Here is a 13134-nt window from a genome sequence, read left to right on the forward strand (position 1 = left end):
GGCTTACCCCTTATCCTTAGACTGTGACCCCTGGTTTTGGACTCCCCGACCATCGGGAACATCCTTCCTGCATCTAGTCTGTCTAGTCCTGTTAGAATTTTAAACGTTTCAATGAGATCCCCTCTCATTCTTCTAAACTCTAGCGAATATAAGCCTAATCGACCCAATCTCTCTCCATACGTCATTCCTGCCATCCCAGGTATCAGTCTGGTGAATCTTCGCTGCACTCCCTCCATGGCAAGAACATCCTTCCTCAGATAAGTGACCTAAACTGCACACAATACCAAGGCCCTGTACAACTGCAGCAAGACATCCTTGCTTCTGTACTTGAATCCTGTCGCTACGAAGGCCAACATACCATTTGCCTTCTTAACTGCCTGCTGCACCTGCATGCTTGCCTTCAGCGACTGGTGCACAAGGACACCCAGGTCTCGTTGCACTTCCCCTTTTCCCAATCTATTGCCGATCAGATAATCTGTCTTCCTGTTTTTGCCACCAAAGTGGATAACCTCACATTTATCCACATTATACTGTATCTGCCATGCATCTGCCCAATCACCCAACCTGTCCAAATCATACTGGAGTTTCTCTGCATCCTCCTCACAGCACACATGCCCACCCAGCTTTGTGTCGTCTGCAAACTTGCATGGTATTCCTCCTTGCTCCATCCTCATTGTGTTGAAATCAAGACTCATCACATCGCCTCCTACTCTAATTCAATATTTCAATATTTCCTGGACCTCAAAACTGGAATTCCTTACCCCTCACTCAGCCTTTCTTCCTGCAGTCTATGGGCTTTTAAAGACCAAGCTTGGCTTAACCTAATTGCTAATTTTTCTATTTACCTTAGCTCTTTTCAACCTTGGTGGTGCTCTGCACTTTGAACCTGGGCCCTGTACCCAGGATTCTCAATTTAAAAAAATATAGTGAGTGTTGGCAGGTTATTCAAACATGGAGGGCACCAGAGCAGAGTCTGATCCGGTCCTCACTTGATATCCACACTTTCCAGTTGGAGTTGGTGGAGAGTCATCAGGCAAAGGAAAACTGGCTGAATTTCTGGCCTCCCTAACCCAAGAGCATCGAGGCCAATTGTAGCACCCCAGCTGCTCCCCTATCTGTCATCAGCTAAATCCGCAACAGAGCAGGAATTGAGCCTGGTACCTTCTGGTCTGTATGCCTTGGGTGTCATTGACTAGTTTACTCTTTGGCATTGCTTGAGACCTTTTTTTGTCTTCAGACGATCTGATACTACAGATGTTGTGGTTGCATCCGACCTTTTTTGATGTTTCTGCACTAAATCAAACACCATTTATTTTTGGTACCTTTTAGTGGATTAATCACAGTGTAAGTGCAGACTACTCGGCTCAATCTGTGCAAACTATCTAATATTACCTATACATGCTGTAAAGCAATGTTGTCCAAAAGAAATCGCTGACTAGCCACAGGTGTGGCTACAGCAATATAATTTTAGCCACGTGCACTAATTTTAGTTGAAAATACCATACACGCAATACAGGTAAATGTACTTCACGTGCATATTTACTTAACAAATATCTACCACCATTCAGTGTGAAACATTGCAGTCTTGCTCTTTCACCAAAGCTTGGAATTCTGGAATTAATTGATCAGACACTGGACATCTTAGTGCAGCTTCCAGGCTTGTGTCCAGCAGTTGCAAGCGGTACTTTGACTTCAGAGTGATTGCTGACTTGCACAGCAGGCAGTGCCAGACCCGTCCCTGCTCACCAAGATGCGGTTGGATGCCACCCGCCCTTTGCCATGGCGCCCCTGGTTGGAGCTGCTCGTTGGTAGGTTTGCTTTCTTCTGCTGGCCTGGAGAAGTTAGTCCGATTGGTCGAGCTGATCTTGATGGTAGCTTCCCTCTCACGCAATGCTGCTGGTGTTTCCATGGTGCTGAAGTCCAGCTTTTTCACTCCTGTTATAAACACCATTTTAGCAGACAATTATTAATCAGTAACTAAGAAAGTAAAGTGCACACAGTGATCAAAAAAACACTTGCCTTTCATCTTACCATTTTACCAACAACAATGCACAAAAAGGTTAAAGTACACATGCATATGCCACATGAATATGAATATTGAGATCACTTGCTCAACGACCGTGTCTATTACTCATTTTTTATTTACTAATCAAAAATGCAATTAGCCACGACTGGCTAATGTGTTGGACAACACTGCTGTAAAGGGAAAGGAATATCTAGTGGGGTCTGCTGCATTTTATATCCACAAAAATACCTGTTCAGTATTCTTGGATTTGGCCAGTTTGTCTTCGGACCAAAGTTGCATTTGCCATTCCACTCTTTGGAATTGTTCCCGAATGCTCCCTGTCAATTACCTCATAATACAGCCTGCTGGTGAGGAGGGGGCCTGACCTGGTGGCAAACTATGGACGTTTGAAGAAAAAGTCAACAAATATTTTTATTCATCTTTTTTAATATAAAATTGTGGCGTACTTTTAGTAATCGACTACTTTTCCACCGCCACCCGCCCCCCCCCCCCCCCCCAATAGAATTACCTTCCTCTTTAAGAACTAAACTGTAATTCGTGCTAATTCAGGCAACAGCTGCAGATTCCTCAAGTTTACACTTCCACCTGAGTTCAGAGGAAGATCTCTGGCTGTGGTCTTTCTATGGTATTACCCAGACTTACGAGTGTTACACAGATTTCTTTGAACACTGCAACTCCTCAACATTCAAGTTTTTAAAAGGAAATCTGGAATGAGCTTCCCGATAACTGAGTAGCAAAATGGGTACCTAGTGTGGCACTGAGGCGAACAGATTCGACACAATCTCTGGCCTGTACTGAGTTAACTGATCTCAGCCAGAGCAGCAATTAGGGTGCTACAACTGGCCTTAAGTTGCTGGGCTAGGGTAAGGAAGATTAGCCCCATTTTCTGCTCCTGATTGTTATACATTGACCCCCCGATGTAAAAATCGCATCTGGACATAGGGTGGGAACCGACTGGGCTGAGCTATGATCTCTCAATTGTCTAACAGACTACTGGCACTATCGAGACTCACACATGAAGAGGATGAGGTAATGGGGCTGCCACTCCTGCCAATGCATATTGAATTGTAACCTGACAAAACGCACTGCCTTCCAGAGGAGAGAAAATTGGGAAAGAAAATTGCCTCATAATCCGACCTGCTGTGGAGCTGTGTCTGATTCAACTTCCATTGGTTTCCTATTTTTCCCAACTGGAAAAGGCCAGACTCCTAGTGCCACCCTGTCATTATAGAATGGATATTTCTGTTACATAGTCCCTGATGCCATGGTCAAAATGCCACTGCTATTGTCATCAGCCTACAACAGCAGGCAGAATCCATCCCAATTTACAAAATGGGAGCTAGAAGTGAAATGCTGTTTACCATACAGACCGCAATCAGGAACTTGGGCTAGTGTTTCACCTCTAGCCAGATGTGCTGAAGCCAATTGTGGCGATTTCTCCCTCTCCAACAGCTGCCCACTCGGGATTGAACCTGAGGCTGGATGATGCAGTTACCTACCGAGTCTCGGGGAGCACTATAAACTGCATATCTGGTACTATAAACATTAACCAAAGCCTTGCCATTATTGAAAATGTTAAAGTCAAATGAGGTCAGGAATAAAATCCCTGCAGACGTGGCGAGTAAGAATCAATAATATGTTGCGATTGCTAAATACATGTGTGCGTGCATATATGTTAAAAAGTAGACTAAACATAGAAACATAGAAGATAGGAGCAGGAGTAGGCCATTCGGCCCTTCGAGCCTGCTCCGCCATTCAATGAGATCATGGCTGATCATCCAAATTCAGTACCCTGTCCCTGCCTTCTCCCCATATCCCTTGATCCCTTTAGCCTTAAGAAATATATCCAACTCCTTCTTGAATATATTTAATGAACTGGCCTCCACCGCCTTCTGTGGCAGAGAATTCCACAGGTTCACCACTCTCTGGGTGAAGAAATTCCTCCTCATTTCAGTCCTAAATGGCTTACCCCTTATCCTTAGACTATGACCCCTGGTTCTGGACTCCCCGGCCATCAGAAACATCCTTCCTGCATCTAGTCTGTCCAGGCTTGACAGAATCTTATAGGTTTCGATGAGATCCCCTCTCAATCTTCTAAACTCCAGTGAGCATAAGCCCAATCGACACAATCTCTCCTCATACGTCATTCCTGCCATCCAAGGTATCAGCCTGGTGAATCTTCGCTGCACCCCTTCCATGGCAAGAATGTCCTTCCTCAGATAAGGCGACCAAAACTGCACACAATACTCAAGGTGCGGTCTCACCAAGGCCCTGTACAACTGCAGCAAGACATCCTTGTTCCTGTACTCGAACCCTCTTGCTACGAAGGCCAACATACCATTTGCCTTCTTAACCGCCTGCTAAGTCAGAGGATGTGCTGTTTTATAAGGACAGGAACATGAGGGATAATAGCGGTCCTGCACTTCCAGCAGGGAAGCCATGCTCGAAGGGAGCGCTGGCAGAAACAGAACTACAACATCATCGCCCCGCTTCTTAAATCTGTGCTCCCCACTGGGTGAATGGGACTATGGAATTACCACTATTCTACCATGTAAAATGCAATGTTGCTTTGCTGTTAAAGTATGGTTGTGTGTCTCTTTAAGGCTTTGAAACCGAGCTAATATTAAGGAAATGCTCAGTGAGTTCATACATGAGCCAATTAAGATGCTGCAGATATTATGGGCTAGATTTTCGGGGAGCCGCCAGGCGGGGTTTCAGGCGTGTCGGGGGGGGGGGGGGGAAATCCCGACTTTGGGGGTCCCGCCCAAAACCCCGCCCCACGTAAGTTTCAGGGGCGGCGGGTACCCGCCCCGCACTGGGACCCGCCAAAACCAGGCGGGAAGGGATTAGTGCCAATTAACTGCCTGTTAACAGGTAGTTAACAGGCAGTTTTTAGCCTAATCCCCATTTTGAGGGGTTTCGTGTGGGTTTCCCGACGGCTCCAAACCACGCCAGGTTGGAGCGGCGGGCCGTCGGGTTGAATGAGTTGGAGGGGTCGCGATGTCGGCGCTCAGGTGAGTGATGGGTGCATGAGTGTAAAGGTTAGTGTGTTTGGTGTGTCTAAAGTGTGTAAAGAACTTTTACTTGCCTTCGGGAGCGCATCAGTCAGCCGGAACTTAAAGCTGAACGGCTGCGATCTGTCAAAAGTGACAGCCTGCAGCTTTTAGTGCTGCTGAGATTTCTAACTGAGTCTGCGTAGAAGGACTCGGCTTAGAAATCAGACTGTCTGTGTTTGACAGCTTCAAACAGCTGTGAAATACTGATATTTCATCTGTCAGAAATCTTGACAGATGAAATTGCAGTCTGTGACGTCACCTGTTGCCGGGTGGCCCTTAATTGGCCTGCTGGGCGGGCTTAACAAGGTCAATCAAGGGAAAATCGCGCGGATTGGCCGGACGTCGAAGTAGGCGGGTCAGAAACCCAAAAGGGGAAGTCCCGCCTTCTTCCCGACAGGTTCCACAAAATCAACCCCAACGTGTCTTAAATTTTCTGTTGCTGTTCATCTGTATATTCCAAATGACGGTCTTTGTCTATGCTTCTTTATATTTTGTTTCAAGAGTGGCACAGAAATTTGCGTTGGACAGTGTGACGTTTAAAATATGACAGAAACGGACATCAACTAGTATATATACTTATTATTACTAGTCGATCTCATCTGACATTGCATACAGGGAGCCAAGACCAGGTTTAATCTTCAGATGAAGTGGAGTTTGAGGGCAAGGAATAATTAGACCAGGGCATGCAGATGTAATTCAGTCCCCATTTTAAAACCATACATTTGCCAGCTCTATAACAGCAAATAAACTAAAGGCACAAGTGAGAGTTTCCCCAAGCAGTGTTGAAAATCCAGTTTCCATCCTGCTTCTAGCATTATGACGAGGAGTGGAGAGAATGCAAGAAGGCCCAAAGCCTCCAATCTCCTGTACACTCCTCAATATTAGCTGAGCCCAGATCCCTCCAGTAGGACAACATCCTACACCGCGCCCCCACTCCCCCTGCCCCCTGTCTCCAACCCCCATGCTTTCAGGTGTCTCGCTGCCCAATCCTCCCCAGTTTTTCCATATTCCAGATTTGGGGGACCTCTTTTGCTGTGCTCCCTTACCCACAACCCCCAGCTCCCCAAGCCTGCTCCCCACCCACCCACTCTGCTCCTCACAGATCTCACTGTTCCCTTGAGTGCTTTCAGTGCCCAGCAATCCTCCTCCCTAAAACACCACTGAGTGACCCCATTCTTCAGGCTTTCCCCTCCAGCACTGCAAAATTCCCAGGATGTCAGTCCCAATACTCCCTTCCCACTTCTCTTAGACCCCACAACCACACTCCCACCACTTGTTCACGCTCTAACTCTCCTCCCACCACTATAATGGCCCCGAGGCACCTCTCCAAGTGCTCTCATACCTGGGGACTCCCCTTGAAGTGCTCCCACATCCGAAAGACCTCCTTCAATGCTCCCACACTCTGGTACCCACTCTCCTGTTCCCAAATACTGGCCCTCCCATCCCAGATCCCAAGATCACCTTCCCAGCACTGCCAAACCCCAGAACTCCCTTCTCGCCACACCACACCCCTACGGCAGCAGTCCCAGCCCATAGGACCCCCTTCCCAGTACTCTGCCAATGTAAGCACACTTCACAAATAGTCTCCCTCCACAGTAGTGTCGTAGCTCAGAACCACCCACCAATCCTTAAAAACAAGTCAATCCCCCTGTAACTGCTGCTGAATCCCACAATTCCCCACCCTTTTCATACAATCTTGTCCCACAGACCTGCCTTCAGCCTACTCCAAGTTGTTTACTGTCTTCATGTGTATCTTGGACTTTAAAGAAGGTTAGAAATAAAAATTTATAGACGTGGTTAAAGTATATATACACGAAGGAAGGCCACTAATTTACAGAAAAAAACAATGTCACTGAATTTGGTTCCAGAAAAATGTAATAAAAACTGAATTTGACTGAAATGAGCAATGCCAAAGGAGCTGGTGCATGCGTGTGTCTTGTATAAAAAAAGAATGAACCTGTCTTTATATAACACATTTCACGGCCTCAGGACATCTCAAAAGTTAGCACTTTACAGCTAATGAAGTGTAGTCATTGTTGTAATGTAGGGAAACGAGGCAGCCAATTTGTGCACAGAAAGGACCCGTAAACAGCAATGAGAATGACCAGATAATCTCTCTCCGTGAGGATGGTTGAGGGTTAACTGTTAGCTGGGACACTAGGGAGTGTGTGTCTGCAGTGAGTGTGCAAGTATGTTGTGAGATTTAGTGAGGCACAGCACGCCATTCCAAGCATTACAGTAAAATGGAAACCACTTGGTAAAATCCCAACCAGAATGAGGGAACCTTGGCAATATTCGAAAAGGTGTTTGTGTGAATCATGATTTGAAATAAGCCCAGTAATGAGCTGTGTAGCTGCCATAGAATTTAAGACAAATTATGGATTGTACAAAATGAAATGGGAAGTACTGTCTTGGGATTACTAGTTTATCCACACGTTTCTTAACTCCACTCCTCTATTTCCAGCACAGCAGACTGAATCTTAAAAGGTGTTCACTACACAGCTAAATTACAGGAAGTCTGGAAGGAGATGAGGAATAATGTGGGAATGGCAGTAACAGCACAGTAATAACACATGGGAATGCTGGAAAGAAAGAAGTAATTATAGAATCATAGAATGATACAGCACAGAAGGAAGCCATTCGGCCCATCGAGCCCATGTCGGCTCTTTGAAAGAGCTATCCAATCAGTCCCAGTCACCTGCCCTTTCCCCATAGCCCTGCACATTTTTCCCCTTCAAATATTTATCCAATTCCATTTTAAAGTTAGTATTGAATCTGCTTCCATCACCCTTTCAGGCAGTGCATTGCAGATCATCATAACTCAATGTGGAAAAAAAATGTCCCCATTTCGCCTCTGGTTCTTTTGCCAAGTACCTTAAATCTGTGTCGTCTGGTTACTGATGCTTCTGCCAGTGGAAACAATTACTCTTTATTTACTCTGTCAAAAGCCTTCATGATTTTGAACACTGCCATTAAATCTTACCTTAATCTTCTCTGCTCTGGACACAGCAAGGTCCCACAGATAGCAATGAGATAAATGAGCAGATGATTTTTTTTGATGGAAGCCTGTCCTACCTGAAGCTGTATTCACTAGTCTGAATACCCCCAGCTTCTCTAGTCTTTCCCCGAAACTGAAGTCCCGCATCCCTAGTATTGTTCTGCTAAATCTCCTCTGCACCCTCTCCAAAGTCTTGACATCCTTCCTAAAGTGTGGTGCCAGAGTTGGGCAGAATACTCCAGCTGAGGCCTAACCAGTGATTTATAAAGGTTTAGAAAGAAAGACTTGCATTTATATAGCGCCTTTCACGACCACCGGATGTCTCGAAGCACTTTACAAAGAGTGAAGTACTTTTGGAGTGTCGTCACTGTTGTAATGTAGGAAACGCGGCAGCCAGTTTGCACACTCTATGCCTCTGTTTCTAAAGCCAAGGATCCCATATGCTTTTTTAAAAGCCTGCTCAGCTTGTCCTGCCGTCTTCAAAGATGTGTGTATGTACACCCCTAGGTCTCTCTGTTCCTGCACCCCTTTAAATTGTACCATTTAGTTTATCATTCTTCCTACTAAAGTGCATCACTTCACACTTCTCTGCATTAAATTGCCATGTGCAATCAAACAACATTTGATACCAAGCCCCTTGAGATATTAGGACAGGTGACTAAAAGTTTGGTCAAAGGGCTAGGTTTTAAGGAGCATCTTCAAGCAGGAGAGAGACTGCTGCAGAACATACATAGGGAAGCAGGATGGGCAGATACGTGGTAGATGCAGTGCAAATGTAGAAAACTATGGTAATACATTTTGGAGTAAGAATAGAGAAAGAATTTTAAATGGAGTCGATGCATAGAGAGTCATTAGTGTGAGGATACGGATCATTAAAGGTATCAGCAGAAGTAACTAAGGCCTTAAAATATCCAAATAGAATCTTTGGTTTGTATCTAAAGGTATTGATTACAAAAGCAAGAAGTAATGTTGGACTTGGGCTGCAGTTGAAATGTTTGCACAGTTTTAGGCACCCCAGTAATTGGCATGAGTTCACTTGGGTGAAATACCATAGGAACAAATAAAGAAAGGGGAAAAATAATTTGCATTTATATAATACCTTTCAACTTCTCAGGATATTCCAAATTGCTTTACAGAAATGAATTATTCGAGGTGTATTTTCCGCTGTTTTGCAGGCAAACGTGGCAGCCAATTTACGCACAGCAAGGTCCCACAGGTAGCAATAAGATAAATGAGCAGATGATCTTTTTTTGATGGAAGCCTGTCCTACCTGAAGCTGTATTCACTAGTCTGAATACCAGCCTGCCCCATCCATTCATTGTGCTGCATGAGAGAGGTTAACAGCTCTGAATGGGAAGCAATTCATCCTCAAGCTCTTTACCTGGAGGTTTCCCCAGTTTAAAATCTTCTCTCTCTTTCTGTTCTGGATCTGCATGAAGAATTTACCCAGATCCACCACACACTTGAATGATGCTTCCCTGCAGCAGTCGCCTACTTTATGTGAAGAGATTTAAGGACCATTTCCCTTGTCAGGTGCCAGGAGATGAAAAAGGTGTGGATGAGGGTTCCAGCGGTGGTGGGGGATGAGGTAGAGGTAGAGGCAGAGGTGTGGAATAGGGTTCCAGCAGGGTGAGGGTGAGGTAAGGGCAAAGGTGAGCAGTGTTGAAAAGGTAGAAGAAGGTCATCTTGATGATGGATTTTGAAGCTCAGTTCAGGGTGAAACAAGACACTGTCCCAAAGTGCTTCACCACTATTGAAGTGAAGTCATTGTTGTTATATAGGTAACTGCGACAGCCAATTTGCACACAGCAAGGTCCCATAGGCAAAAATAAAATAAATGGTCAGATAATCTGATTTGGTGTGTTGGTTGAGTGATAAATGTTAGCCAGGCCACCAGGAGAATTTTCCTGCTCTTCATATACTGCCACAGAAACTTTTATGTCCACATATTCGGCGCAGACTTGATGGGCCGAATGGCCTCCTTCTGTGTTGTACTATTCTATGATTTTATTCTATGAGAGGGTAGACAAGGCCTTGGTTTAAAGTCTTATTCAAAAGACAGCACCTCCAACAGTGCAGCACTCCCCTAGTACTACACTGAAGTATATGGTCAAGTCCTGGAATGGGCCTTGAACCAACAACAACAACTTGTATTTAACGTAGTAAAACGTCCCAGGGTGCTTCACAGGAGTATTAAAAGACACAAAATTTGATACCGAGCCACATGAGGAGAAATGAGGGCAGGTGACCAAAAGCTTGGTCAAAGAGGTAGGTTTTAAGGAGTGTCTTAAAGGAGGAAAGAGAGGTGGAGAGGCTTAGGGAGGGAATTCCAGAGCTTAGGGCCTAGGCAACAGAAGGCACGGCCACCAATGGTTGAGCGATTATAATCAGGGATGCTCAAGAGGGCAGAATTAGAGGAGCGCAGATATCTCGGGAGGGTTGTGGGGGCTGGAGGAGATTACAGAAATAGGGAGGGGCGAGGCCATGGAGGGATTTGAAAACAAGGATGAGAATTTTGAAATCGAGGCGTTGCTTAACTGGGAGCCAATGTAGGTCAGCGAGCACAGGGGTGATGGGCGAATGGGACTTGGTGCGAGTTAGGACACGGGCAGCCGAGTTTTGGATCATCTAACTCAAGAGGAGAGAGTTCCACCAGTGAGCCAAGGCTAGCACAAAATGAAGTAATTCTACATGTGGATGATGTGGGAACATGGAAGGAGAGCAGTTATCATGTGGTAACCCTGGAGGCAGGATATGACTCTGTTGTAGTGGGTCAAACGAGGCTGTGCTGCTGGGGATGAGGAGACAAGGTGCAAGACTGATATTGGACTCTGCATTGTTAGATAATGTCACTGAATCCCTTCCATTCTTGTTCGTCAGGTTTAATAATAATGCTTCAGCGAAGTTTCTCTCCAGCCTTCTGAACGTCAGCGTGACCGATGAGGATGACTATGGAATCTTCACCTGTCTCATAAGAAAGGAATCAGCGACCTTCACATTACAAAGAGAAAGTGAGTCAAACGCTGCTTGACTGTGGCTAGTGCCAGCAGTAAATGCCAAGATTTTTCTTATTGATAGATGTGGATCCTTGTGTTTTGCCTGTCTTGAGGCATATTGTTGGGGCAGAGTAGAGGAGCTTTAACTGTACTTTACCAGACTTAGGAGTGCTTGATGCTAGCACTGAGTGCCTGGCATGGAAAATATCCCATTCACCAGCACTTGCACCCCTCATCTTGATCAGCAAAAATTCACAAAAGTAAAACTTAAAAAAAATAGAGCTGATGCTATGAGATGTCAGTACTTGTGGAGCAGCAAAGTATTTCATTCTAGGTAGGCTGAGAAATGAGGACCCAAGGTAGCCCTTGTTATTTACTGTTTCTCCTGTTTAGTCTGTGCCAGGGTGCTGTGTGACCTGTTATATGTTTCTCCTAGTTGCAGACAATGCCAGCCATGTGCCAGCAGTACTGGGTGCTCTCCTGGTGCTCTTTACATTGCTCCTGGTCGGATTGCTGTATGTGAAGTGCCGACTGGACCTACAGCTCTGGTACAGAAACAAATACGGAGAGTTTGAAGTCAATGGTAGGTGATGTTTCCTCCAGGTGTTTATTTTGACAGCCAAAGGCTCAATATTGGATGTCCCGAACCCATCAGCAGCCCCTCTTTGAAGCTCTGGGTATATGATATGAAAAAAATCCTCAAACAATGCTGAAGCAAACTACTATGATAATAGCAAAATACTGCGGATGCTGGAAATCTGAAATAACAACAGAAAATGCTGGAAATACTCAGCAGGCCAGGCAGCATCCGTGGAGGGAGAAACAGAGTTAACGTTTCAGGTCTGTGACCCTTCATCAGAACTGGAAAAAGCTGGAAATGTAACAGATATTAAGCAGGTGCAGAGACGGGGGGGGGGTGGTTAGGAGGGGAGGAAGGATTTGAAAGAACATACTGTGAAAATATTTCAAATGGGAATGGCAAAATCATACTGCATGATGCCCCATTTGCTGAGCGTTTCCAGCATTGTCTGTTTTCATCTCAAACTATGCTTTCAGTTTTTTCCCAGCTGACCAATGTTCTCTCCTCCTCTTCTGCTAACTCTTGCTGGGGTATCTTATGACCAGCCGTAGCCCCCTCAGTTGCTTTACCTAAACGGCCGTTCTTAAGACACTGAGTATCGACAGACGACTTTACTGTGGTGTCATTACAGCCAAATCCCATCCAGCCCTCACGACGTTCACACTTGCACATTCCAGCAGGAGTCACTGGATTGTGATCAGGACTCTGGCTGATTTCAGGACTCTGGCTGATTTTCCTGCCCCCAGCCTAGACCACTGAAACCGATTATAGTGCCCCGACTGAGATCAGTTACCACAGCATGATCAGGAACTGAATCTGGGACCCTCCTGGTCTGTGTGGTTCAGTACCCCACGCACCAGTGTGTTAACCCACCGAGAAGCTGGAACTGTGCATCAGGCTTGTAATTGCAGGCTGCTATCATGTCTCCATGCACAATGATTCACAGTACATTAAAAATCTTCAGCCTTCTGCAAATGTTTTCATACATTGAGGACTGCTGCTCAAAAATAAGAGAAATAAAAGTAAGTGCTCTTCATAATATGGGTGCATGAGAGTGAATCTGATGGAGGGGTTGAGACGGGTTCTTTTTGGAATAATGGATAAAGACTTGCATTTATATAGAGCCTTTCACGACCACCGGACGTCCCAAAGCGCTTTACAGCCATTGAAGTACTTTTTTTGAAGTGTAGTCACTGTTGTAATGTAGGAAACACGGCAGCCAATTTTGCGCACAGCAAGCTCTCATAAACAGCAATGTGATAATGACCAGATAATCTGTATTTGTTATGTTGATTGAGGGATAAATATTGGCCAGGACACCGGGATAACTCCCCTACTCTTCTTCAAAGTAGTGCCATGGGATCTTTTACGTAGAATCATAGAAAGTTACAGCACGGAAGGAGGCCATTTCGGCCCATCGTGTCCGCGCCGGCCAACAAAAAGCTATCCAGCCTAATCGAACTTCCCAGCTCTTGGTC

The 13134-nt window shown here is 45.4% G+C and overlaps 1 protein-coding gene across 4 annotated transcripts in view; it reads left to right on the plus strand.

Annotated features, from left to right (window-relative positions):
• sigirr (single immunoglobulin and toll-interleukin 1 receptor (TIR) domain) overlaps positions 1 to 13134 on the plus strand; it is a 61444-nt gene that overhangs the window by 21570 nt on the left and 26740 nt on the right. For all 4 annotated transcript variants that reach the window (XM_086007694.1, XM_086007695.1, XM_086007697.1 and 1 more), the window contains exons 4-5: positions 10961 to 11091; positions 11513 to 11659. In XM_086007694.1, the coding sequence (XP_085863820.1) occupies positions 10961 to 11091; positions 11513 to 11659 (278 nt within the window). The remainder of the gene's footprint in view (positions 1 to 10960; positions 11092 to 11512; positions 11660 to 13134) is intronic.

Source organism: Somniosus microcephalus, chromosome 15 (genome assembly GCF_052327205.1).
Source record: "Somniosus microcephalus isolate GS21.2 chromosome 15, FLI_Smic_1.0, whole genome shotgun sequence".
Taxonomy (NCBI): domain Eukaryota; kingdom Metazoa; phylum Chordata; class Chondrichthyes; order Squaliformes; family Somniosidae; genus Somniosus; species Somniosus microcephalus.